Here is a 26,657-nt window from a genome sequence, read left to right as displayed (position 1 = left end):
CTGTGAGTTTTGAACTGATTCTGCAAAGTTTTTAATTTCCTCACAGAGGACAGAAGCTGCCAACTTCTTGCAGACATACCAGTAAAATGGATGCATTCCAACCTTGGGAAAGCTTCAAAAGAAATAATAAAGTTGATAAAGTCTTCAAGAAGGAAAAAGATATACTTATTTAAATGCCTTTTTAGAATAGAATAGAATAGAATAGAATAGAATAGAATTTCTTAATCCCACAGTGGGGATATTCCAAATTGTTCTCACACCCTAAGAGTCAAAATATGACGAGCAGGGTGCCCCAGCGCGTCGGGAGAGGACGCGCAGGGACAGAGCGTCGGTATCTGACGCCCACGGTCACACGGACATTTGACCGGTTTGTGACCTTAACCCTTTTGCTATTTAACCTTCCCCTCACCCCCATTCTAACCTTAACCAGCTTGTGCATGCAAAGCTTTGTTTTGCGTTCCGTTGTTCCTCTCAAACACACTTAATTGACATTTTACACAGATACTGTGTTAAGATTAGGATGGGGGTGAGGGGAAGGTTAAATCGCTAGAGGTTCGAGGTGAAGTGTCGGTTAAATGTCCGTGTGACCGCGGGAGTCGGATACAGACGCTGTGGCACAGCGCGTGATGGCACGTGTCCCTGCGCGTCCTCTCCCGCCGTGCTAGGGCATCCTGCTCGTCATATTTTGACGCTTACGGTGTGAGAGCGTGTTGGATGTTCACTTGCTGTGGCAGCACATACACTTAGAGGAAAGATAGAAGAAAATAAGATTACAGGTAAACACAGTAAGTATTATTGTAACCTTCAACCATTAAAAACAATGAATAAAAAGGAAACTTGGGTTTCCAGAATTAAGCAGCATAAGGGGCCCATGGGAAGGGGGACCCACGTTTCCTCTTCGGGCTGTGCCCAGTCGGGCTTCATGGGTGAAAACCCAGCCACCAGGCACTCGCCGACGTGCCCCATCTCCAGGCCTGGCTCCAGAGCGGGGCCCCGATGACCTGTGTCTGGGCAAGGGAACACTGTTTCCATTTATGTTATTCATCATATGAGGTCGGTGGGCTGCATTTTGTCTAATCCCTCACCTAGGACCTGATTGCAATGGGTGACCCCACCAGAGACCATGTCTCTCGTCTGGCCAGGGAACGACTTGGGATTACCCCAGAGGAGCTGGCCCAAGCTGGGGAGAGGGAAGTCTGGGCCTCCTTGCTTAGGCTGCTGCCCCCGGGACCCGACTCCGGATGAGCGGCCAAAAATGTATGGATGGATGTCTCATTCTGCCACTAAAGGAGCTGTTGATGGCCTCCACAGGATTCTAGTTCAGGATGTTGTTTATTTGTAACAACAAATGAATAAAATCACAATAGAAACAAACTTCAAATGTCTACAAAGACAAGCTCTTTTTAAAAACATGTCGACAGAGATGAGAATCTACTGCACCACTCCCAACAATCCTTCTTGGCCCCATTCTGTTGGAGCGCTGCGATGCAGCTGACAAGATCGCTACGCTAGCCTGAAGCTGATGGTGTGATGGGATCCTAGCCTGGGTATGACCCTAACCCTAACCCAGCAACGCCAATGCATGTGGAGTCTGCATCATGGTTACACCACCACCATGCTTCACCCAGGACCCTGACACTCCATGGTGATAATAAACCACAATCACCTCGCTGACAGAAGTTCTGGGTGTGCTTGAAATGCGCTTAGACCTCTCATGCTCTTCCTATTCCCAGGGGTATTATAATTAAACAGGCGTTTGACCCAATTCTCCCTCTCAGACAGTCTTAAGTATGCTCCTGATTAAAGGTAATCTAATCAGATATTTTTAGACTGTTTGGCATGTTTAGAACACTCTGGTGTGCTCAGAAGGATGTCGGGACTGCTCCAATCTCAAATCAGAGATCAACGTGTTGGATTATCTTGGCCTGAACTGACTGCATTTGTGGTGCACACCAAAGGCAAACAGATGTGCTGCCTGTTGAGTGTGTGTGTGTGTGTGTGTGTGTGTGTGTGTGTGTGTGTGTGTTGACATATGACTGCATGTCATGTATTATTTTATATCACCACTTACATGTGATCTGCCATGTCTTGAAAGTCTTCCGACCCTTTTAAAGTCCTTCCATGTTGACCCACCGTGCTCCTCACCCAGACCCCGTAGAGACCCTCCACATCCTGGCTGGTTTCTGCCATAATAACAGGGTCTTTATCAGGTTTAATGAGGAATCCTCCAATGGGACATCTATGAGCTCCTGAATTTCCAGAGGAAAATTCAGGAAGAATTGTGGCAGAGTCAAGGGAAACACATAGATAGGAACTCTGCTGTCAACAAGCAACTGAGTGAAATGGATAATTTGGTCCACTGACAGAAAAACATGTTTATTAATGAGAGTGACAGAACTAAACACAATTTGTTTGTCCTTCCTTTGGCGCTGCTTGCAGTCCTGAAGCGGAGAGGGCTCTTTGTCAGTTCATCAGATAATCCCTCCAAAGATGAGACAGCAGCAACATGGAGGTGGAATGTAAACAGCGTATTACCGTCTGAATCTCCACCTATCTGTCTGCATCCAACCTAACACCCCTGTCTCTATCATACCCCACCTTTCCACAGGTCACGCACACTGAAGACTCACAGCATCTGTTTTAGACAAACCGTGTGTTTGCTCCAGTTCTGCTGAATCTTTGTCCAATCGTTTTCTATATTAGCGATCAGTTTGTACATCAAAGTGTGTACAGACCGTTTCTCCATACTTTTGTGTGTGCACTTGCTAAGTTGGACGATAATGGATGCACATACCGATTCAGAGCTGCTCATTCATCCGAGCGGTTGTCTCACGGCTTTAAGAAACACAACGGTGGGAGAGGACCGGCAAGCGTGCGTCAGAGCGGAGCAGTGAAAACAGTTCGGCTTGACTTCTGAGTTTTGTCTTTGATCTGGCATGTGTGCTGCTGTTGAATGGCAGCGTTCCATGTGACGGAGCACAAATTTCACTCTGATTGCTTTGCCCTTTCTGTAAATGCATCTAGGGGGGTGATGGGGTTGTGGAAAAGGACAACCGGTCCACAGCCCTGTGAGGTTCCAGACTTTCCAAGACTTTAAAGTCACCCCTGTTTTTTTCCTCATTTTCCAAGCGGGAAACCTCTTTATTTCTTATTTATTTAACAGCTTTCTTGCTAGTAAATGTCAGGAGTTGAGAATCAGGAGTGGGCCCCTCCCTGAGAGTTCAGGTCCTGGGACCTGTCCCTGTGTGTGCTTGTGGTCTCTGGGTCCTAAAGCCTGCTGATAGTGAGTGACCCTCATGTATCTCTGCTGTTATGAATGTCTTTAAATAAAGACGGACAGCTCAAATGATACCAAACTGAACACGTGCGGTGTCATCATCAGTGACTTAGGCTTTCAGAAAAACAACAGGAGCAGTTGGTGTTGTGTCCTTCAGGAAAGGGCACTTTATTGTTGTAATCGCCTCAGTCACGCTGCACCATCTCAGGGCTGCATGCAGAGCCCTTAACTCTAATTTTTATGACTCACGACACGCTACGACAACATCGTTGGACAACATGATCATCACTGGGCTCAAGTCTGCATGCAAGGATGGGGTATAGAGGCTATTGATGAGTGCAAAAAATATTTAAAGATGTGAAGATTTTAATTAGATAAAACTTTAGTAATGAATAAAAGTATTTTAAGACGGCATCACATCAAGTCAGGGACCAGGAAGTAAATAAAAAACAGAGCAAAAGAGAACACTGGAGAAGCAAATAGGAACCTGGAGGTAACAGCAGGATCTGACAACCTGAGAAACAAGGACCCTTTGTAAAGGGAGGGATGTTTATACTGGGTGACTGAAAAAGCAAAATAAGTTAACTGTCCTCAGTGTTCCTCCGAATGGGTAAGCGTTGGGTAATGTCTGCGAAGTGCACTTAAACGTCATTATAGTCGATGGGTGTGTTACATCGACATAAATATATGGACAATGGGTTTCCATAGACCCCAATAACAAGTTTTTCTGCTAAAATGGGAGGTGGCCACCACCACCATTTTGACCGTGTCACAGGTTCCGTCAAGCCCAGACAATTCCACAAAAGGGAAGGGAGGTGGAACTGAGGGTGGGGCTGTAAGGCTGGGATCAACTGACGACACCCGGTCGAACTAGCTACAAGCTAACCTGAAGCTAACCCAAAGCTAAGGTGGGAGCTAAGCTAACGGAGGTAGCAACCTAGCTACAACCGGAGTTAACTGTGCACAACACCAGAGCTTCTGAGTCAGAGATACGCCGGGCTGACCCCTGGGTAAAACCGGGTGGAACACAGAGGTCTCCAAGACCTCTGTGGAGGGCTCGGAGACCTCCACAAGCCGGCAGCCGCACAGCAGACAAGCGCCTCTGCGATATGAGATGCGCAGAGCTGCCGCTGGGGAGAACCAGGTGGAAAGGTTTCCATCCCAGAGCTCCACAAGCCGTCAGCCCGCGCAGCAGACAGAAGCCGCGATCAGACAGATGCGCCGAGCTGCTGGGAGAACCAGCCATCAGCCCGCGCGCAGCAAACTGAAGCCGCAATCAGACAGAGATGGACCGGGCTGCGGGGAGGGGATAAGGGATGAAAACATCGGTCTCCCGAGAGCTCCACAAGCCGATAGTCGGAACTCAGCTCCACCAACATGTTATATTTCAACACATTTTCTAAAGTGCAGCATTATGTTAAATGCACTGGGTTTTACCCTATTACATTTAAATTTCATGGTTAAACAGTACATGTTAAAATCTAAGCTCAGCTCGGCAGTGACCTAAAATACATAAATATAATTTTACTTACCGAAAAAAATGAAGTGGAGACCCCTTGGACGCTCTATTAGTGCAATTAATGCCACAGCAAGTCATTTTGTCCAACAATTGCACAAAAAATATCCAAAAAAGAATACACAAACACAGAGACTCAAAATCCCGGAACAGTTTCCAAGCCAGACCGAGGCTCTACTGAGGCCTTTCCCCAGAGCTAGCTCTGTGGTCACGTGGGTCTGATGCTCATTAATTATACAGAATTTTAGGCTTTAAATACACTTAAACAGAAGAGTGAGAAAAAAATTCACCCCCCTCAGAGTTGTCATGAGTGTAACCTAGATCTATTAAACAAAAAACATGTTTTGGTACCAGGCTGTAAACATGTTTATTTCTGCTGTGAAATTGGTATTTTTAACATGGGAGTCAATGAGGATTTGCTCGCTTCTGACACCAGCCCCCAGTGGATGAGGGTGGAACTGCAATTTATTTCACTTCCGGGTTTGTCTCAATTTCAGAGCTGCATTGTGGGGGCCTGGTGTGTTACAATGGATGCAAAGTGGCACATCTCAGATGTAGTGTCGTGACACCCTGCTAAATATGTGTTTCATTCAGTCAAACATGCCTACAGTATTCGTGAACTTTCTAAATAAAAGACACTTGCATACAGCCTAGTGCTTAACTAGTAATAAAGATTTGTCATTACCTGACATCTCCATGGCTGAGGTAATAAGAACTGGAAATAAACTGCAGACCGTTTGGATACATTCTTTATTACGTCTATTACATCATGTACCTTCTACATTTCCAGTGGAAAGCCTGGGTGATAGCAAAATCACAGAATCAAATTCAAACCCGCAACTGTAAAGTGAAAACAACAATAAGAAAAAAACAATCCACTACTTTAGTCAATCCATCAGATTTTATTTATAAAGCGTCAGGAGAGCTAAGTGGCTCTCGATTTACCGGTCGATCTACGTCCCAGTCCTCACCTATGGTCATGAGCTTTGGGTAATGACCGAAAGAACGAGATCGCGGATACAAGCGGCCGAAATGAGTTTCCTCCGTAGGGTGGCCGGGCTCAGCCTTAGAGATAGGGTGAGGAGCTCGGACATTCGGGAGGGACTCGGAGTAGAAGCGCTGCTCCTCCGGATCGAAAGGAGTCAGTTGAGGTGGTTTGGGCATCTGGTCAGGATGCCTCCTGGACGCCTCCCTGGGGAGGTGTTTTGGGCATGTCCTGCCGGCAGGAGCCCCCCGGGTCGACCCAGGACACGTTGGAGAGCATGGACGTCACTAGGATTGAGATATAGGGGGGGCTTAGCCCCAGGAGCTTGACCTCGAACGTTTTTTGTCACACCCTGCAAAAACTTTGTCAATTAATTCATTATCTGAAGAACATTTAACAAAACCTATTATTTTATCACTTTCTTTTCCTTTCCTACTTTTGTGCATTTTCTCTCTTCTTTTCATAAAAAATAACACTTAATCAGTTAATTAGTGGGGTCTATGTTGAAGAAAGATTTTATGTAAGTCCATTAAAAATGAGATATGTTATATTTCCAAATAAAGCTATTCATTTCAGTCTACTGCACTTAACAGGGGGAAATGTTGTAGTCATTTATTTAATTTGTTTACTTACAACTTGTTTAATTATAACCGGGTCGACCCAGGACACGTTGGAGAGGTTACATCTCCAATCTGGTCCGGGAACGCCTTGGGGTCCTGCCGGAGGAGCTGGTGGACAAGGCCGGGGAGAGGACGGCCTGGAGCTCCCTAGTTGGGATGCTGCCCCCGCGACCCGGACCCGGATAAGCGGAGGAAGACGACGACGACGACGACGACGACGACAACTTGTTTAATTATAACTGTTACTGAAATGTGACAATAAAGAACAAATGAATAATTGTCAAACTTTTATTCTGCCAAATGATTGTGCAGTTGACAGTTTTAATATATGAATAACACTGCTATGATATGGAATAAAGGAGTGTGTAATTAATTATTACAAGACAAAATAACAGTATATATAAAAATATCCAGCAAGTAGTAGAACTTATAATACAGAAAGTCATTTATACAGATACAACTTGACATAAGGTTGCAGGCCAGATGATAATTATAGTTATTTTTTTCTCAATGTCTCTTACATGTTCACTCCTAAATAGAAAACTGTTCAATTCTGCTTGGGAACTTTGTGCTCAGGTAAATGCTCATAACGGTGCACTCGCCCCTGTTTTCGCTGTAGATCACTGACCTCGACCATGCAGATCTCCTCAGCATCAACCACCTGGTCTCTCTCCTGTTCCTCACTCACTCTCTTAAAAAAGTCTTCGTATATCCATCTAGCCAACACAATGAAAAACATTTTCAATTTCTAATGCCAAGACAAATGCTACTATACCATTTAGTTTTCACTCACCGTGAAACAGCCATTGGTGGATAAATGGTACAGAATATGGACAACTGTTAGCCTAATATAGCCTATGTTTGGTTGCTCATGATGATGGCATTTTCCATAACGTCACATTAAGCTGCCAAAATTTATGTTAAAGTTAGATGAGTACAATATCTCCTTTCTTTACCATAGGTAAACATAGGAAATATTACGCAACTGACAACCCACATGGAAAGAAGTCATAAACATATAGGTTTTAATATATGTTTTGATGTAGCTTTGGAATATATGTGACATATATAAAACTGGCTGTTTACTATATTATAGATACATATATGTACCTATAATATATTATATATATATATTATAGAAAAAATATATAATATAGAAAAACGGTCAATAATATACACATTCGGCCAGATTCTGATTCAGGTTTTTAGTGTGGAGTGATTTTTGTGCCACCAACTGGAGTGTGCAGTGATCAATCTGCAAGAGCACAACGTCGTATGCAGCCCTGCAGTCGTATGCAGCCCTCTCTCTGCATGCTCAACTCCGTCTCTGCCTGCACAAATCTCCCTGCTGTTGCTCAATTTGCAATTTACAAAGCAATGTAGCCTCTCCGTCAGCCAATCAGAGAGCTCTCCATTATGCAATCAAAGCATGTCCAGGAAATACTGGCAGGAAAATTGCACTTTTTTCAGATAAAGAGGACTTTATATAATTATATTTAATTAGGTTGATTAACCCTCCTCTTTTCCTGGGACATTTCCACTGTTCACTTCCTTTTACACATCAAGGGATCATTTATGTCTGACCAAACAGAGAAGAAACACTTTATATGTTGAAATTAAAAGTCATTTTTAACTGAAAAGAGTGCAATTTAACAGTTTTAGGAATAGGCAATGTGTCTTTTCTGGAAGTCAAATATGGTCACCCTAATCATGACACATGAATTACAACAAAGTATCTTGCAGGCAGTGGATGGTGACTGGTAGCTAACCAGCAGCAGAAAGCAGTTTAATAAGCTGTTAAATGGGTGTTTTTCTGTAAAGCAGTGTTACCTGGACATGCTTTGGTTGGATAAAACAGAGCTGTCTGTGATTGACTGTTGGAGAGGCTACTTGTTGAGGAGAGCAGGGAGAGATTTGCATGTGCAGAATTGATCCCATAGAGAGGGCTGCAGCTGCTGCACACAAGCGCAGAACAGGTTCTGTTTGTGCAGACTCATTACTGTACGCTCAAGTTGGTGGCACTAAGTCACTCAATGAACTGGCTGGCTGGTTAATCACGTCACTTCAGGGGAGTTTTCCGACCATTTTACTTGACATCAAAGCTTTTCATTATGGTTTGCGGCATGTAAACATGCTAGCGGAGTTAGCATTAGCATGTCGGTGCGGTAGCGTTTTCCTCTCTCGTCTGAACTATAACCTTGAAATGTTAACGGTATGCTGCTGTTGCTGTCTTACCCTAATGTGATGTTGAGTGACTTACATGAGCGCTGAGCAGGGTTTGCTCATCGATATATAGGTTTTTCTGTATCACCCCACCCCCTGACTTGTCAACAAAGCTGCGGGCTTAAGGAAGTGGAGGAAGTTCTTTCTTGATACTTCCTGTGTGCGACGGTGTAGTTCTATATTCATTAATTATTATTTTTGTTTCAGACTAAAAAACTCATGTACCAATTACACGTGTCGTGATTGTGTTCAGCATGTAGATGTGAACAAATAAAAAAAAGTTAACTGAAAAAAATAAAATAAACCAAAATGATAGGGGGGCTTGTGATTATTTTAGGGGGGCTGAAGCCCCCCTAAAACGGACCTAACGACGTCAGTGTTGGAGAGGTTACATCTCCAATCTGGTCCGGGAACGCCTTGGGGTCCTGCCGTAGGAGCTGGTGGAGGTGGCCGGGGAGAGGATGGTTTGGAGCTCCCTAGTTGGGATGCTGCCCCCGCGACCTGGACCCGGATAAGTGGAGGAATAGGAAGACGAAGCGCTTTTCAAGCAAAGTGCCACTCAAAGTGGTTTACAGAATTAAAATGACCCCAAATTCCCACAACAGTTTAAACTTAACATCATAATGCTTGTGGTGCAACGTAAACCCCAGAAGGCCTGAAGGTGATGCTTCGGAACATTACTGGGTGTCCATGTCTCTGAGGCCCTCTCCTGCTCCAACACCAACAGGCAGAAGAACCTGTTACCAGACAACCGTCCAGACTGATGAGTCGTAAAATCTGCAGAACTTACAGGTTCATTTGAACCATGGAACCAGCAAGTAAACATGAATGGTATTGAACAGCAGCTGTTTACTGTCTGTTCTCAGGGCATGTTGACTCTCTGTGGCTGATCTAGTGTCAGCAGGTCAACTGCTACTGCTTGTTCCCATTTACAGGAGACATCCTGTGCTAACTCCCCCGGCAGCAGAGATGACAGAGAACGTCCCGGAGCACCAGGAGGAGAACATATCCGTCTGTTATTGTAGGTGTTTTTGTTGGAGTTGGAGTCCCCTCTGGGACAGGAGGAGCTGACATTTGGCTAATGCTGAAGACACTGATCTTTTCTCATGCGGACTGTATTACTTTGAAGTGGGGCACGTTCTTCACACACAGATCAGTGATTTCTCATCTCCAATATGCACAGTGCTCAAGGATGGAGCGACTCAGGAAGCGAATCGAAACAAAAGAAAGGCCAAAGGGCGGACATTAAGCTGACCCTCTGAGATGTTCCCATCCTTGTTTAGCTCCCCGTATCAAGCTCCTCTCCTGCCTCGTGTTTGATGAGTCATGGCTGATTTCCTTCACAGTCTTCATTAGTTTCTGTGCATCGACTAGGCCGCAGATTTAATTATTGATGCTGCTTTTGTCAGAACGGAGGGATAATCTGCAAGCCACAGAGCTGTGTGCGAAAGAGAGCCACTTGTCATCTTGTTGTGTGCTGCAGCTTGGCCAGGAAGCTGGAGGAGAACAACCGTTTCCTGTTGCATGTGTGAGGATGTTCCTGCAGGCAGACACACCTCACTGTAGATTTCAGTAGCTGCTGCTTCCTGCTAGATAAAATGGTTTAGTTCAGATCGCTTAGAAGGACCAGAAAATGGCTGGTTTTTTATTTTAGACAAAATCTAAAAGTAGTCCGTTCCTCTGTGTGTTAACACAAACAGCAGCATCACTCGTGTTTCTTTGGACTCGTGTGGCTGAGTGCGGAGTGAAGGAGGAATAAGCTGCTGTGCTGGTTGGTTGGTCATGGAGGGACTGTATGTCTTCACCTGCCAGCCTCTGATGTGGAGTTGCAGTGAGTAGGAGGGCGCGACATGGTGAGTGGGCAACTCTATTTCAGGCTGTTAGCGCAGGCTGAACCAGCACTTCAGCATCAGGAGTGCAGAAGCAACTTCCTGTTTCCACTGATGATCATCTCGCCAAGCATTTTTGTTCTGAAAAGTCCTTTATGGTGATTACACAAGTGCTCCAGATATGCATGATGTTTAAACCCCTGATCAACTTAGACTACGCTCTCTAAATTATCTGCAGACTCACACCACCTGCTTTCTAAACCACCTGCCCCTCACTTTTATCCTCATGGGTGATCGGCCCATGCAGGCCTGGCCCAACCAGGAGAGCTAAGTCCTCTCTATGCCTGGTTTAGAACGGTGCCCCGATCTCTCTCTTTTTTTTTATATTGTCTTGTTTTTAGTGATTTTCCTTCACGGGTCATGGATTGCTCTTAGTCTGATTTTTCTCCAGAGATAGATTTGTCGTGCAAGACCTTACTGGGGCTCTAACAACGCACTCCAACTAGCATGGGGGGGCATGCAGAATCCTATAGGTTTGGCAGCAGGATGAAGGGTGATTACCACCTCTGGATCAGTTTAAGCATCCTAGGGTTAGGGTAGGATGGAGAGATGGACCGACGGGTCAGGGCTTTATCAGCAGGGATCGGGATGTTACGCTGGAAGACGCTGACTGTAAGGCACCACTCCTGATTTACTAGTCTGTCAACATTCCAGCCCTTATGGGCTTCCCTTCTGGTCCTGTTACCTTTCTCTACTCAACCTCGGATAAGCAGGAGAAAATGAAAGTGTTTCAGTTGATTTGTTTGCTTATGAGCCCTTAATTCATGGTCTTTGTAACTACAGCTCTTTAATATTCATGAAAATTTAGTAAAATCTTCTAGATGTTCTAGCTCAGCTGCTTATGTCTACATCTGTGGCAGCGAGCAGAAAAAGGTGTGTTCCTGCGCCGACTCACTATTCTGAAGCCTTTTATTTGACTCTGTGAGGTATGAGTGCATGACTGATGTGTGTGTGTGTGTGTGTGTGTGTGTGTGTGTATGCGTGTGTGTGTGCTTGTGTGTGTGTGTGTGTGCGTGCGTGTGTGCTTGTGTGCGTGTGTGTGCTTGTGTGCGTATGTGTGTGTGCTTGTGTGTGTGTGTGAGAGTGTGTGTGTGTGTGTGTGTGTGTGAAAGAGAGACACAAAGAAGAGGATGTGGGCGGGTCTGAGAATCAGACAAAGGGTTGGTGAAAGTCACGTTTCATTCATTCATTTGTGGTTTTGTTCCTTTAGAAATCCTACATGTTTATGTTTATTTTTTATGTTTATTTATTGGTTGACCATCTTAGTGAATATGAGTAAAAGAAAAGACAGATCTGGATTCTTTATGTATTGTCATCAGTGACTGCCTGTTGATTCCTACAGGAGCTCTACTAATACTGGAAACCTATTTGATTCAAGTGCGAAACCAGTCTGATGTGGTTTATTTCATTGCATATGACATATTTAGTAATGCAGATTCTGAAGCACCGTTGTGTATTCTAGGAATAAAAACACATTTAGAACCGTCAGAGCTGTACTGAACCCCTGCATTGGTGGGTGAGTGCTGTTATGCCGACCCGCCTGGGCGTTAATTGTGGCCACATTTGGTTAAAATGTCAAGTGGTGAGCGTCTGCTTTTATGTTTGATGTGGGCTGTTGCCTGAGGTGGCAAATTACAGAAAGAAGGAGGGACTGGATTAAAGTAAAAGGCTGGAAATAAGAGGAAAGACAGATCAGTCAGTGTGGAGTGAAAACTGAGCATAAATCTTTTGTGCCTTGGTAATAAAGGCACATTTAGAGGGAAAACGTATAAGGATGATGTCTTTATGAGGTTCTGTGAAAAGATCAGGAGGTGTTTATGTTATCGAGACAATAACTACACAAATAAACTAATAATCATCAGAGTTTTAACTCTGAATTTGTCTTTATGAGCACTAATTGTTAATTAATCGTCATAAATCTGTTTTACAGTTAACCAACAACCTAACGCTAACACGAGCCAACTGATACCAAATAAACCACAAAATAAAAAGATCCACACTGTTGATTAAACAAATACAAAAGCCCAGTAGCAACAAAGCCAGGTCACCATCAGTTCTTGATTATGTAGTGTCCTTCATCTTCCTCAAACATATGACACACTGGTGTTCACTCTGGTTTTAGCTTTTTTCTTTGACATTACTCTGACTTTTACTTCCAGGCTCCAACATGATGCTAACAAAATGCTACATTCTTCTACTTGTGGTTTTTGTAGACGGTCGCCAAACTGAACAAGCTAACTAGTAGCCTTTATATGTGCTATTGCTGTAAAGCAACTAAACCTCCCACTAGTCTTCCTACCCAAACCACAAAGCAATAAATGTTGTTCCTGGTCAGCAGAGGGCAACAGAGTGCTGTCTAATGTAAAACTTCTCATGTTTGTGGCTCAAGAACCACTGAAGTCAGTTTGTAAGCAACAGCTTAAAGCTGTTATAGTGAATCTACAGAACTAGCTAGTTTTCGAATGCAAACACAGTCACACTCAACCCTCCCCTCGGGCATCTTCCCTGGATCCACCGAAACCAGAAACCCAAATAGCCAGAGATAACAAGATGGTTGTAAAGGGTTACTTTACATCTAATTAATGGACCATAAGACATGAGATTCCATACTACATATGGAATCAACCTTGTGGACCTTTGGGTTATTTTAACCAGAATATTGGAACTTTTTATTGCAGGGATTATGTAACACTTCGTATTAACTGAGAGACAAGAGAAGAGAGAGTCACCCTTAAAACATTTAAAAAGATTTATTTATAAACAATTTTAAACAAGACTAACTCTAACCCTAAGTAATGAATGGATCTTGGTGTGAATGAGACGGGAGATGAATGGTGTATGTGTGAGTGATGTTTGTAATCAGAACTCTCGTATCCGGAGAAGCAAGTCTGAGTGATGTTTTGCTCTTAAGCTATGATCTGAGTTTCATAAACACATGAGACGCCATATTTGTCGCTCTACACATACCCTTCAGATGAGACCTCCGTACAGATCCAGAATGCCAGGTTCTCGGACCCCCCTTCGGTACCGGAGCCAATGAAACAGCATCAGCAGTACGACAGACTAGTCTTTGGATTGTCTCGGTAAAAAGCGACAGTTGGTTGACAGGGCCAGATGGACCCCCCTTGGGTCAGTGAGTTCAGCTTTTATTCTGAAAGGAACCGTTGCTTGGTTGGAAAAATGCAACAGATTTTATCCAGCTTGTTGGTTCTTGCTTAAAAGGAAGTCCGGGTGGCCGGTCCGATACTTCTCTTAGAATGCGGTGAACTACAGAGAACTCCAGTAAACTGTTGAGAACTGAACTTAAGATGACGTGGGGACTGGTTTTATTAATCTGGATGTTTTGATTTCTGGTCGAATCAAAATTGGCAGATTTATAAACACCACAGAGACTATGCCACACTTCAGAAAGGAAGGTTCTGATTGGATGAGTAAAGCAATGTGTCATGCATTTACATTACGTGTAGTCAGCATGTCTAATGCAGCTAGATTAAAGTCATATTACTTATTAAAGCATACTAATCATAACATTGTCATTTCACACGTGACGTGAGTGTAATGAGAGGAGGATCCATGGAAGTTCCAACGGTTTGGCCAGACCGACAACCAGATGATCCAATAGTTGAGAATATTCACTACGGCATGGACGTAATTTTCACTTTAGAAGCGGGGGGGGGGGGGGGGGGGGGGGGCATGGGATGGGGGTGGGGTGTATGTATCTTTACAGTATGTTCTAATAGGAAACAGGATTCAACACAAACGGTTGTTTTCTGCTTGGTCCTAGAGCTCAACCAGTGTCAATTTAATATAGCGTAATATTGTTTTTGGATGGTAAAAAGTGCAGGGGTCAAAACTTGACCTTGGAAAAAGTGGGGGGGGACATGTCCCCCATGTCCGACCCCCCCCCCCCCCCAAAAAAAATTATGTCCGTGCACTACGGTGAGTACTCTTATTACTCATATGTAATTTAATGAGGGACAATGGGTTTAATGTTTGGCTGTCTTTAGCTTTATTTAGGCCTAAGTCCTCTTCTGCTTCCACACAAATCTATCTTGACTTTAACAAGAGTCATGCAGCTCCGATTCAAACAGCCATTAGTCCTCTGACACACTTATTTACCGTTCTCATGAATTATAATTCGTTGTCACACATGATGTTAGCGGTGTGTCAGAGAGGCGGCCTTATCAACACCGTGCCACATTCCAGGAACATTTGCAGCAACAGCCGCTGCCACTTGCAGACTTTTTGCTTCATTAGTGTTTCCAGCGCTCCATCATTCCTCCTTCTTTCTCTCCGTCTCTTGTAAAAATAGAATTCATTTCCGATCCCAGACGCCGTCCTTATGCAGTAAAAGTGATGAATCCTCTATCATACTACTAATTGTATTTTCTCCTATTTTCTTTGCCCGTAAAAGATTTTCTCCTCCACCTTCCCTTGTTCAGGAAAAGATGCTGGAGGGGAGATATTCTTGTGTCTGAAGAGGTGAGATTTGGAAAAATGGGGTGTCAGGTTCAGACTTCAGAGAAGAGAACTGACGGCAGGGGGTAAACTTTGTGTTGGCCTTTAAGACAGATGGAAATGGACTCTAACGTGGATCTGAGAATGATGGTAAAGCCTCTGTAGCTCTGGGTTGTGTTGGAGAATGAAAAATGGTGGCAACTTAGGAAGCTGGGCAGACGAGTCTTGAATTAGAAAAACAATGTTCTTGTTCACATTTGCAGCTCCTTCATCGGCGGTGTGAAACACAGCCTCTCCAAGCACAGCTTGCCATCTTTGAGTTGTTTCTGAACACGAGATAAACAAAACATCTCTTCTTCTGCTTATTGCTGTTCAAGAGACAACAAAACATGTCAGAAACAAGAAGTTCAGCCAGAGTAAAAATACTCCTGAACTATGTGGCTCCAGCTACCGTTAGATCCCGTCCCCGTGCTACAGCCACTGCGCCTTTTCTCTACAAGGAAAATTAAACTTCAAAATAAATTTTAACTGTTGGTTTGAAACATTCATTCATCTGCTGAGATCATTTTGAATCATTATTTTTATTTTACGGCTGCGCAGTGGTGCAGTGGTTAGAGCTGTTGCCTTGCAGCAAGAAGGTCCTGGGTTTGCTTCCCCGCCTGGGATCCTTCTGCATGGAGTTTGCATGTTCTCCCTGTGCATGTGTGGGTTCTCTCCGGGTACTCCGGCTTCCTCCCACAGTCCAAAAACATGACTGTTAGGTTGATTGGTCTGTCCAAATTGTCCTTAGGTGTGTGTGTGATTGTTTGTCCTGTGTGTCTCTGTGTTGCCCTGCGATGGACTGGCTCTCTGTGGTGTACCCCGCCTATTGCCTGTTGACTGCTGGAGATAGACACCACCGCACCAGCCAAGGTGGACAAGCGGGTTCAGAAAATGGATGGATGGATTTTATTTAACTTCATCTTGGCTTCAGAGTGAAAAAGTGAAGTCTAAATGATTCCCTCACACACACATCTGTGTGTCAGCAGGATTTTATTAGTATTAAAACCTATAAATAATGACTACCATACCTGTCGAAGCCTCAGGAACATTTGTCTCTAAACATTAATTTATGTTTTTCAGCTTTTTTGTTAAAAGAAAATAATTATATTTGTTATTAGTCGTTTTTCTGTTTGATTTTTTTTTGTATCTACAGGAGTCCTTTAGATGCAGGTAGGGCTGAAGAGGTTAACACATATTTATTACTGTGTTATTGCCTTAATTAATGCTTTATCACACATTAACGCAACAAGACCTTTCTGCTCTGTTCTTGTCAAACATAAAAATATCATGTGATATATTTATAATCTATAATTAATTTGTGATTAATGGAGAGTTTTCTGTGAAACTTGAGATAAATAAATTGTTGATTAGCAGCCCTAAACACTATGAACCCTTTTTTATTTTAACAACAAATCTATTAACAAAGCAATTTGAGATAAAACTGGTTATTTTAATTAATAATCATCTTTGTTCTCTTTTTCATCATTTAGTTGGCGTTTTTCTCCTTTAACACCGTGTGACTGAGCTGATAATGAGCTGATTTTTGAATATTAAATGAATTTTTTTAGATAAATGATGAAGAGTCATTTGTAAAATCTTCAGTGTTCATCTTTAATTCGAGGTCTGGATCCTTTAGAAGGACGTTGGGCTGGAACGGCTATTCTCACAGGCTGTGTGTGAGTGTGGCTTTGTTCCAAAGCCATGTGAAGAAGAAACGAACAAGAGGCGAGGGAGAGGAGGGTGGCATTTTTGGTGAAGGTCAGCGGGTTAAGCCGATGGGGATTCTTGTGTATGGGGCCCTGCAGACAAGATGGTAATGCTTCAAGCCATGATTCATCGGAAAGGCATCCATGTCCGTGTGTGTGTGTGTGTGTGTGTGTGTGTGTGTGTGTGTGTGTGTGTGTGTTTACCATGACGTCATCCCTTTAGTCCCGTGGCTGTGACGAGCTGACAGGCAAGAACTGTGGAGTAGCAGTGTTTTCAATCCATCAAGCAGGTTGATGGACTTCTGCGGAGTGGGCGGAGCTACTCTCTGATTGGCAGGTGCCTCGTTGCTCTAAGGGCTCTGAGGAAGTGGATTTGAGCTTGTTGATTGTCTGCGTTCTGTTCTGCTGCTGCAGCAGTGTGACTAGAGCACTGAGCTCCCACAGAGCACGCTAGCGCCATTTGGCCCTTTTTTTTATTTTCCCCACCACTTCCTGCTCAGGATATTGAACACAAGTTTCATTTTTAATCACAGTTTAGTTTATGCAAGCGTCCCCTGCTGCCATGTCTCTCCAGTTGGGGCTGAAGCAGGTTAATTGAAGGGACCTGCTGTGGGGGACTGGGAGATGAGCTGTAACTATCAACAAGAGCCAGAGCCAGCCTGGTTGCTTTCTGAGGAGACTCTATGATGCCACCAGTTTGTCCCAGCCTCACCTTTCATTTACATAAGCTAAGTAATAAATACACAGCACTAACTGGACGTGTGGCATGAGCAGACTTTAGCTGATAATTAAGAGCCAGTATCTCTGTGGGTCGGGGTGGACAGTGGTGATTCGTTACAGACATACAATAACAGGGACATTTGAACATGTTCTGTTAGAATGAGGCTGTTTTGGTAGGTACGCGCATTTTAACAAGTTTTACATGTGGCCGGGTCATGAGGGGTCAACTACGAGACAGTTTCACTTCAGTTTTGTGACAAAATGTCATAATTAAAGAACTAGGCAAGGCAAGGAAACTTTATTTGTACAGCACATTGCACACATAGAGGCAATTCAGTCTGCTAAATCAAATCACACATTAACTTGGTGTAATTGTTTGTTTACCTAAAGAATGTAAGTCAGACTAGCAGATGGACAAAACAGGTTTGTCTCTGATTTTAACCATTTGAATTCATGACAGGACATCATGTTGCTACAAACACTCAAGCACGTCCTTTTAAAACAGAACAACGTTTGGATGGAGTGCTGAGAACATTTCCTTCCCAACGCAGTCAGCAGGGAGTTTAAGTTTTCTGACCGGAGGAAAATGGACTCTGTGCAGAGAAGTTCCCTTATTTACCAGCAGATACTTAACCTGCATCCAAAATGATCAAGACTGGCATTCAGTGTGAGGAAGAACCGTTTCTGCTGCAGTGTTTTGGCAGCTGAGCTCCTCTTACACTCTAATAATAAACAGTTACAGTCGCAGAATGTCAATGAATATAAGCTTAGTTAGAAAGTGAGATCCCAGTAAATCCCTGAACAGTGTGCAGATATTTGTCTAGCTCATTAGGTTGTAGATCTCTCTCAGTTTGCTATTTTCACTCATTAACAACAATTTATGCAGATGCTAATCATCCTAAATCATGAACCTCCTCCCCCTTTCATGCACTGCTGATAAAAATAAAGTTTACACAACCATCTCGCGGGCCGGTTTTAACCCGCTTGCGGGCCGGATCTGGCCCGCGGGCCGCATATTTGACACCCCTGATCTAGATGGTTATGTATTGAGCCACTAATGCATACAAAGTCAAACATGTAACTAAGAAAAACGAGTACAAAAAAACTTAGAAATGTGCCTTTTTGTTACTACTGTTTAAAGCTGCTTTCCGGAGTTTTCCCCTTTCAGAAATGATGTATGATTTTTCAGAAATCCGTAAAAGTGATTGTCTCATCATGCACTGCAATAAAAGGTAAGCAATATGTCTTTTTTTATTTTTATTTTTTTGCTAACCACGCCCCCAGCCCCGCAGAGCTCTGTGCAATAGGAAACTGAGCGCTGACCAGACCTAACCACTAGCGTTAGACTACCGCTTAGATGCTTCAAATTTAAGGAAGTACCTCGGCTGATGCAGTGTTGATGAACTTTTCACGGACAAGTAAGTCTCTAAAATATAAATATATGAGAACACAACCTGACGTGAGAATAATACTCGTAAAACAACGTGTTTTATGTTTATGTTTATTTATTTAGCAGACGCTTTTATCCAAAGCGACTTAAATTATATAACCTATAGGACATGTTGTGATCTGTGGGGGAAACTGGAGTACCCAGAGGAAACCCACTCATGCATGGGGAGAACACTTAACTCCATGCAGAAAGGCCGCAGCCGAGTTTTGAACCTGCGACCTTTGTGCTGCAAGGCAACAGTGCTAACCACTGCGTCACCATGCAGCCCATGGTTTGTCAGCTACAGAAGCACATTTATAAACAGAAATGTGAAATCGCCATCTTAAAAAAACAGAGCAACAGATTTTTTTGTGTGATATGCTTGTCAGCCACTAGATGGTGCCACCGGATAAGAGAAATACTCCGGAAAGAAGCTTTAAGTACATACAACTCAGAAATATTAGTTCAGTAAGCAAATTTCTAAGTACCAAGTACTTTGTACTTGTTTGTGTTGGTTAAAGTAACTTGTAGGTGCATTTTACACTGTAAAAAACTTTTTTTGGCCTCTTGGTGCCAACACAATTTAACCACTAATAACAGTGTAACAATTCACACTCAGTTTATTAATGTAAAATTTAATCACAACTTTAAGTAAGCCTTACCAAAATTACACATCTAAAAATACTTGAAAAAATACTCTTATTGCATTATCATTTAATGTTATTATTTATTATATAATATTTGTTACATTTTAAACAATTTATTTATTTGTAATTGAATCAATTAATTAGTTAAAGGTGCATTATGTAGAAATGAAGTAAAAATGACATCCTGCAGTAAAATCTGGTTCCTGTAACCACTTTAAACAACTCTGGAGCTTTTTGCCGGCTGTCGTCAAATTCCAATTGCTAATACGGCGCGGCAGAATTAACTCGCAGGAGACTCGGCACCCACACACTCTCTGATGGTAAACAGTAATTACATCCCTCCTTCCTTTGTTTTGAAATGAGACGAACCGACAATCCCCACAGCCAGCTGGATGTGAAATATGTTTCAGTATAACCTTCCTTCCAAAATTACATTATAGTCTTTTGGGATTTTCTCACTGTAAAATTCTCACTATAGTTTTACATACTGCACCTTTAAAATGGAATTTACATATTGATTAAATTCATTAGTTAAAGTCATACTATCTTACATCTGGCACAGCTGGGATTGTCCCTGCAACCTTCTTCTTACAGAACCACCTGCTCTATGTTCTGAGCTACTGCTGTATAAATCAACATGTGTATGAATAAAAATTTATTCAGCCAAAAGTAATACAAATCTAGCATATTTTTGGTTTACAAAAGTTGAACTGAACTTTCATACTTCTCTTCCGTCCACCAACCGTGAGAGTGGCGGTGGGGGTACCGTTTCACCTCCGTAAGCTTACTGTGAAGGTGTGTGTGGGTGTGGGTGTGTGTGTGGGTGTGTGTGTGTGTGGGGGGGGGGGGGGGGGGATTCTTCAGCATATTTGAAGTGTGACGTGAGAGCGTGGAAAGAGGTTCAAATGCGCGTGTCTCACGCTCAATCCGTGAGAGATGGCAGCCCAGTGCTGGAAAGCCAGTACAGCACGGGACTATAAACAAATACAATTGTTCAATTTGTTAATTAAATAAATCTGGTAATCCAGCAGTGCTGAACTAGTATTTTTGGGTAAATACTACTAATTATAATTAGGTTCTAGTTGTTAATAACTAAATTCAGTGCCAAACTAAGATTTTTGGGTACGTTTTATTCATTATAATTGGGTTCTATTTGTTAATTAGATAAAATAGGTAGAATTAACTTACTTTTCTTTACATCTGTCTTTAACTAATATATTTAGTTACATTTTAGGTTATTTTATTGGGTCATTTTAACTCATTAACTGCCAACCGTTTCCTGATTAGTAAAGCCCTTCGCTGCCAGCACAGAACGTTGTGCTCTATGATGATGTCAACGCCAAAACTACCAAAACAAAAGGTGCTTCACAAAAACAAAAAACGTAAAAATATAAAAAAGCATTTAGAAAATGTTTAAAAATGTATTAAAATGAGCAAAAATAGGCAATTGTGATTTTAAAAAAGTTAAGAAAGCGAGAGAGAGTGAACAGGAATTCAGTGGGTCCTGAGGAAGGTGGAATAGGTGGGGAGAGCAGAATAAAGAGAGAGTGGTGAAGAAGGTCATACAAAAGCCACTTTGAACAAGTGAGTCTTCAGCTGCTTTTTAAAGGAGACCACTGAGTCCACTGATCTCAGGCTCAGGGGGAGAGAGTTCCAGAGTCTGGGGGCCACAGCAGCAAATGATCTGTCACCTTTGGTCTTTAGCCTGGTGCTGCACAACCAGTAGGCTTTGGTCTCTGGACCTCAGGGACCTGCTGGGGGTGCAGAGACTAAGAAGATCACCAATGTAAGATGGTGCTTGTCCATGTAAGGCCCTATAGACCAGAACCAGGATCTTGAAATGAACCCTGAAGTTGACTGGCAGCCAGTGAAGCTGGAGGAGAAGCGGGGTGATGTGTGTGTGTTTGGAGGACTTGGTCAGAAGCCGAGCACAGGCATTCTGAACCACCTGTAGACGGTTCAGGGAGGTTCTGCTCAGACACGTGAAAAGAGAGTTACAATAGTCTAAGCGTGAGAAGATGAAGGTGTGGAGAACAGTCTCAAGTTCAGAGCGGGACAGAATGGGACTCAGCTTAGCAATGTTCTACTTGTAGAAGTAGTTGTAGTAGGTAGTCTCACCTCTTACATCAGTTTCGAGCGTTATCCATTCTTTCATAATCCATTGTCAAATTGTGATCGGCAGAAGTTTTTCCGGTTCACACCTCACTTTTTTTACAGCAGCGGCCCAAAACGGTCTCCTAACACATGGATTTTCTGCTTCCTCATCACGTGACGTGTGACGCACGCGGATGAAGATCGGCTGTAGAGCTGGGATGTTTGTTTTCACGGTGTGGGGGCTCATTCCGATGCCCACACAGTAAAGAAATGCAAATGACGACTTTAGTCGTCAATGGCAGTGAATGAGTTAAATGAAGTGTGACGTAGTGCTGAACAAATTTTTCTGGTTAAGTTCTAATCATTACAACTGGGTTCTGTTGGTTCATTAAATAAAAAAGGTATTTGGGTTAGAACTAAATAACTGTGCTGAACTAACTTTCATTTCTCTGAAGTGCCTTTTCTTCTTCCGGCTCTTGGAGAGTACAGACACTTTTTTCCCCTCTCCTCCCCTGCTGCTCCCAAGCACTTGTCTTGTCTTGTCTGCCTGTGCTCTGCGCTTCTCTGTATTTTTTCAGGTAACTGAAATTATTAAACATGGATCTGGTCAGTTGGACTCTCAACACAATTGACACAATCTTTTCAACGATGAGAATGGGAGAAGGAGCACCTTGATGCCCCTCTGGGACAGAGCCAGCTGGGCATATCATGGACTCCTGGAAACTGTGGAACTTGAGCTGCATCTCTCGAATGTCTGTAGAGGATTCTGAAGATGTTTGGATATTCGTTGTTTTGGTGCTGGGATTCCTGCTGGTTGGCATACCGGACAATTAAAAAGCTTTCAAGGAATATTGGCCTAATCCCGGAGCTCAGGGATGGAATGCATCACGCTGTAAACTCACAAACTCATATCATTGTCGAGATGAGTCGTAAGCTTGGAACTTTGGCTGAGATTCAGGCTCTGGCACAGAAGGTGGATTCGATCAAGGAGAGAGTTGACGGATCAGCACGGATCGGAATAGATTAATAATGCCACTATTGGACCTGGATGGGTTGAAGACCAATAGAACTTTAAGGCAGAGAGGAAATTATCTCTGTCTGTACCCAAAACAATTCTTGTTATCTGAATCTGGTGCCCTTGGAGCCTGTGAGGCTGAAGTGAAAACTCTCCCCTCAGAAGAAATGTGGAATGCTGCCGTTGCTATGGAAACCCTTTCTCCCTATCCCAGCCTGGGCGGGACTGTGACCGGTGAAGGCTGTGGAACCGTATCTGGGACTCAATGTGCCCTCCAACCCATTATCTCCCTCCCCTGTCCAAACGGAGGTGAAGAGCGCTGCTCTGCGGCTGCACGCACTGAAGTGAGGAGAGTCTCAGAACCTTCCATCCCCACCCAGTGGACACTTGTGTTGTGTATCGTCTGAATTCTGTGTGCATATCTGTCTGAGGTGGTGTTTTTGCACAGCAAAGCTATCCTCTCTGTCGGGGGTAACTCTGAAGTGCCTTTTGTTCCCCTTACCCCTGACTCCAACCTCATATAAACCCTCTTGATCTATAACGGTAGCGCGACTCACGTTGCGAATGACCACAGTCACCAATTCTTGTCATGTGTCTATGGATGTATGTCTGATCTTGGAATTGTGTGTACTTAAACATTGAATTTCCCTCTGGGATTAAAAAAGTATTTTTGAATTTAATTGAATTGAATAATCATTACAATTAGGTTCAATTAAAAAAAAGGTATTTCGATCGGAATGAAATCATTTTTCTTTATTTCAGTCTTTAACTAATATATTTAGTTACATTTTAGATGGTTTTATTTGGTGATATTTAGCGTTCCAAAAATATCAGTTTTTACAGTGTACTTTGCAAGTATTAGTAGCTCCAGCACATCGTTACTTAGTGCCATGTACTTATTGTTTTGCTTGCTTATTTCAGGTAAGTGGGGCTAATCCGATTTCACAGTGTAGCTCTGAGCACCCCGTCCAGTGACACAACTGTCATCTGGGAAAAAGAAACAAATCACGTTTTTTTCCGCTTTTCATTGGGTCAGATGAACTTGGAAAACTATAAAAACAAGAAATGTTCCCATAAAACACATTTGGACCTATGGTTGTCATAGAGACTTCTGTCATCTCATTGGTCGTTGCTCACAGAACCTGTGATTGTAATCCACTGAGTGATGGATTACCTTGTTAGGACTGAAGTGAAACACACTGCTCCAGGAAGATTAATTAACATTTTGGAATTGCAGCTTAACAAACAAATGGCTGTAGTTTAGTTAAACCTTTACCCAAATGGCGATAACCCCATCTTTTCTCCTCCGATGAATTTTGTTTGGACACAGAAAGCACTGGGTGATATTTATTTGATCGTGGAATGCAAGGTCTTTAATTTATGCAGGCTTTAACTCTGACGTTTGGTGTTTATGAACCTGTTTTAATTACATGTATAGTTACATTGCCACATTTTTGTAGATTTTATTCAATACCGAGTCACAACCAACACATAACGAAGGCAGCTGATAAGATCTAAATAATAAGAATCAATTTAAAGAAGAAATTATTACGTTGAGACCTTTTCACCTTCCTATTCAGGAAGCTGAGGACCCTGGGTAAAGGATGCATGAACTGAAGCCACTGACCCATGGTGAGGGGTCCTTTGGCACCTGCTCGTTTACAGTTTGTGCCAAACGAGGAGCATCTCATCAGGAGCCAGTGCAGCGCTGGTGGCCAAGCAGCCTGTGTGTATACATTAGTGTGTTTGCTCTGCAGCTGTTGCTTCCCTGCATCCATAATTAAGCCCAAGACATACTGTAACCATCAACAGTAATATAATTGGCTCGTAGCAGTCTTGGTGGTGGAGGGAAGGTGAGGTGAGTTTTGCAAACTCTGAGAAAGAGGAAGATGAAGAGAGACATCTACATGCTAATTCTGTCCTCTGCCCCTCAGCAGCCAGGCTGCGTGCCTCACCCATTCCTCTCCTTGTTTTTGCTGCATGTTTACACAATAAACAAACAGTAGAGAGGTTCGAGCATCTTTTCAGAGAGGGCCTTCAGTAGTAGTAGCAGTTTGTTGTTGCGTAACCTCTCCTCAAGTGTTTTTGGGAACTCGGCTGACTGCTTTTTGGCCTCTTTGTCATCCCTTTTGTCATCTTGTGTTCATCTCCTAGGCAACGGAGTGGGCACCGGATGAGGAGACCAGGAAGTCATGTCAGAGCAAAGGCAAAACAGAGGTAACCTCAATCACGCCCCCAATTACAGCTTTTCATGTCAGCACGGCCGGGCTTACAGTCAGGCTGCCCTGATATCCTCTAGCTAAACGTCCCTGGTGTGTGTATGTGTGTGTATGTTTGGGGGGGGATCTTTTTTATGCCTGATACAAGAACATCACGGGAATGGTAAATTACCTGTATGTGTATAGTGCCTTCTTAGGGCTCTACAACCCCCCCCCCAAGGCGCTTCACAACACAATCAGTCATTCACACACACATTCACTCACTGATGGGAATGAGCCACCAACAGAGGCGAGGCCGTCCGAACACCGGCTCCACCGCAGCACACAGCAGCATTCTCTGGTCGGAGTTGGGATTGAACCTGCAACCATCTGATTACTGAACGGCCCTCCTGAACTTCTGCTGTCCCACGCAGAAGTGAAGCACAGCGTGTGGAACGTCTCCTCCAACAGGAGAGCAGCCGCTGGGATCCGTTCTCCTATTTGAACTTTTGCCAGAACTCTATGCAACGTCTTCATTTCTTGCCACATGGCAACCGAAGCCAAATTCACAAAACAGTTTTCTTTGAATCCTGCTTTGCTGCAATTACCTCGGTTCTCAGCGGCAAGGCCCGATAAATCAATGTCTTACTTTTGTTGTAAAAGATTAGAGTCTTTGTGCTGAAACGCGCTCTTGAGTTACTGTAGAGCGCCTTTGTCCGTGTCATTAATCGCCTCCATTTTGTGAGAAACTAGTATTCATATTCCTGAACAATGGACTCCGGGGTGAAAGAAGCCTCGGACAGGAAAATACTTAGGAGCTGTTGCCCTGCCATCATTTCTGTAAAACTTAATTTTTCTCCCTTTATGTTGCAGACTGAATGTCAGAACTATGTCAGGGTCCTGCTGGTGAACAAGACTGAGGTCATGACCTGTGGCACCAATGCTTTTCAGCCACTGTGTATCACCAGAGAGGTATTGTTGTCTTTGCAAACATAAAACTCATGCACTCAGCACGTTTTTACATCCTTTTTTGAGAATTCTGAACCTTTTTTCAGGTGGGAAACATGACCAGAGTGCTGGAGCGTGTGAACGGAGTGGCGCGCTGTCCATACGACCCTCGGCACAACTCCACAGCCGTGGTGACAGAGAGCGGAGAGCTGTACGCCGCCACTGTCATTGACTTCTCAGGCCGTGACCCCGTCATATACCGAAGCCTCGGCGGCATGCCCCCACTAAGAACCGCCCAGTACAACTCCAAATGGCTCAACGGTACAGTCAGAGACCAGTCTCACGCTCACATTTCCTTTCTTTTCAATTCAATTCAATTCAAAAATACTTTATTAATCCCAGAGGGAAATTGATTGCTGTAGAAGCTCAGAATAATCCCCTTCTGGGAAGTCCCCAGAACAGAACCAGCCTTTTTTATTAGGCTGTTGAGCCTTTTCAGGTCCCTGCTTCTGATGCTGACCAGCACCTGATTTATCATTGCCCATTATGATCAATGGAAGAGATGGTTTGAAATTCCACTTTCTCTGTCTCCGTTTTGCTCCCGCTCTGCATCCACGCTTCTTGCGTTTTAGCTCATTTGGGATTTGTGGCTTCAGTTGAGGTATTATTTCAACCTTTCCAATGTTAATCAGCTTCTCCCAATGGTAAACCAGCTTGTTACCATGGTTACACATCATAACAAATGCTCAAAAAGTGAAAAACTTGCAGTAAAAATCCTCTAAGATATGGTCAACAGAGCTACTCCAACATGCAGCCACCCAGAGCAGCGCAGTTCCGGAATGGCGGAGCTGGAGTCATCCTCACCTACATTTCCTAAGCAGCTGGTTATT

General features: G+C 43.4%; 1 protein-coding gene across 4 annotated transcripts in view; it reads left to right on the top strand.

The window, feature by feature from the left end:
- The window catches only part of sema5ba (sema domain, seven thrombospondin repeats (type 1 and type 1-like), transmembrane domain (TM) and short cytoplasmic domain, (semaphorin) 5Ba), a 266,236-nt gene that overhangs the window by 154,090 nt on the left and 85,489 nt on the right, over positions 1–26,657 (top strand). For all 4 annotated transcript variants that reach the window (XM_054746665.2, XM_015965908.3, XM_015965907.3 and 1 more), the window contains 3 exons: positions 24,776–24,838; positions 25,693–25,791; positions 25,875–26,088. In XM_054746665.2, the coding sequence (XP_054602640.1) occupies positions 24,776–24,838; positions 25,693–25,791; positions 25,875–26,088 (376 nt within the window). The remainder of the gene's footprint in view (positions 1–24,775; positions 24,839–25,692; positions 25,792–25,874; positions 26,089–26,657) is intronic.

This window comes from Nothobranchius furzeri, chromosome 14, assembly GCF_043380555.1.
Source record: "Nothobranchius furzeri strain GRZ-AD chromosome 14, NfurGRZ-RIMD1, whole genome shotgun sequence".
Classification (NCBI taxonomy): Eukaryota; Metazoa; Chordata; class Actinopteri; order Cyprinodontiformes; family Nothobranchiidae; genus Nothobranchius; species Nothobranchius furzeri.
Note: the sequence above shows the minus strand (reverse complement) of the source record. Positions and strands in the feature narration are given on the sequence as shown.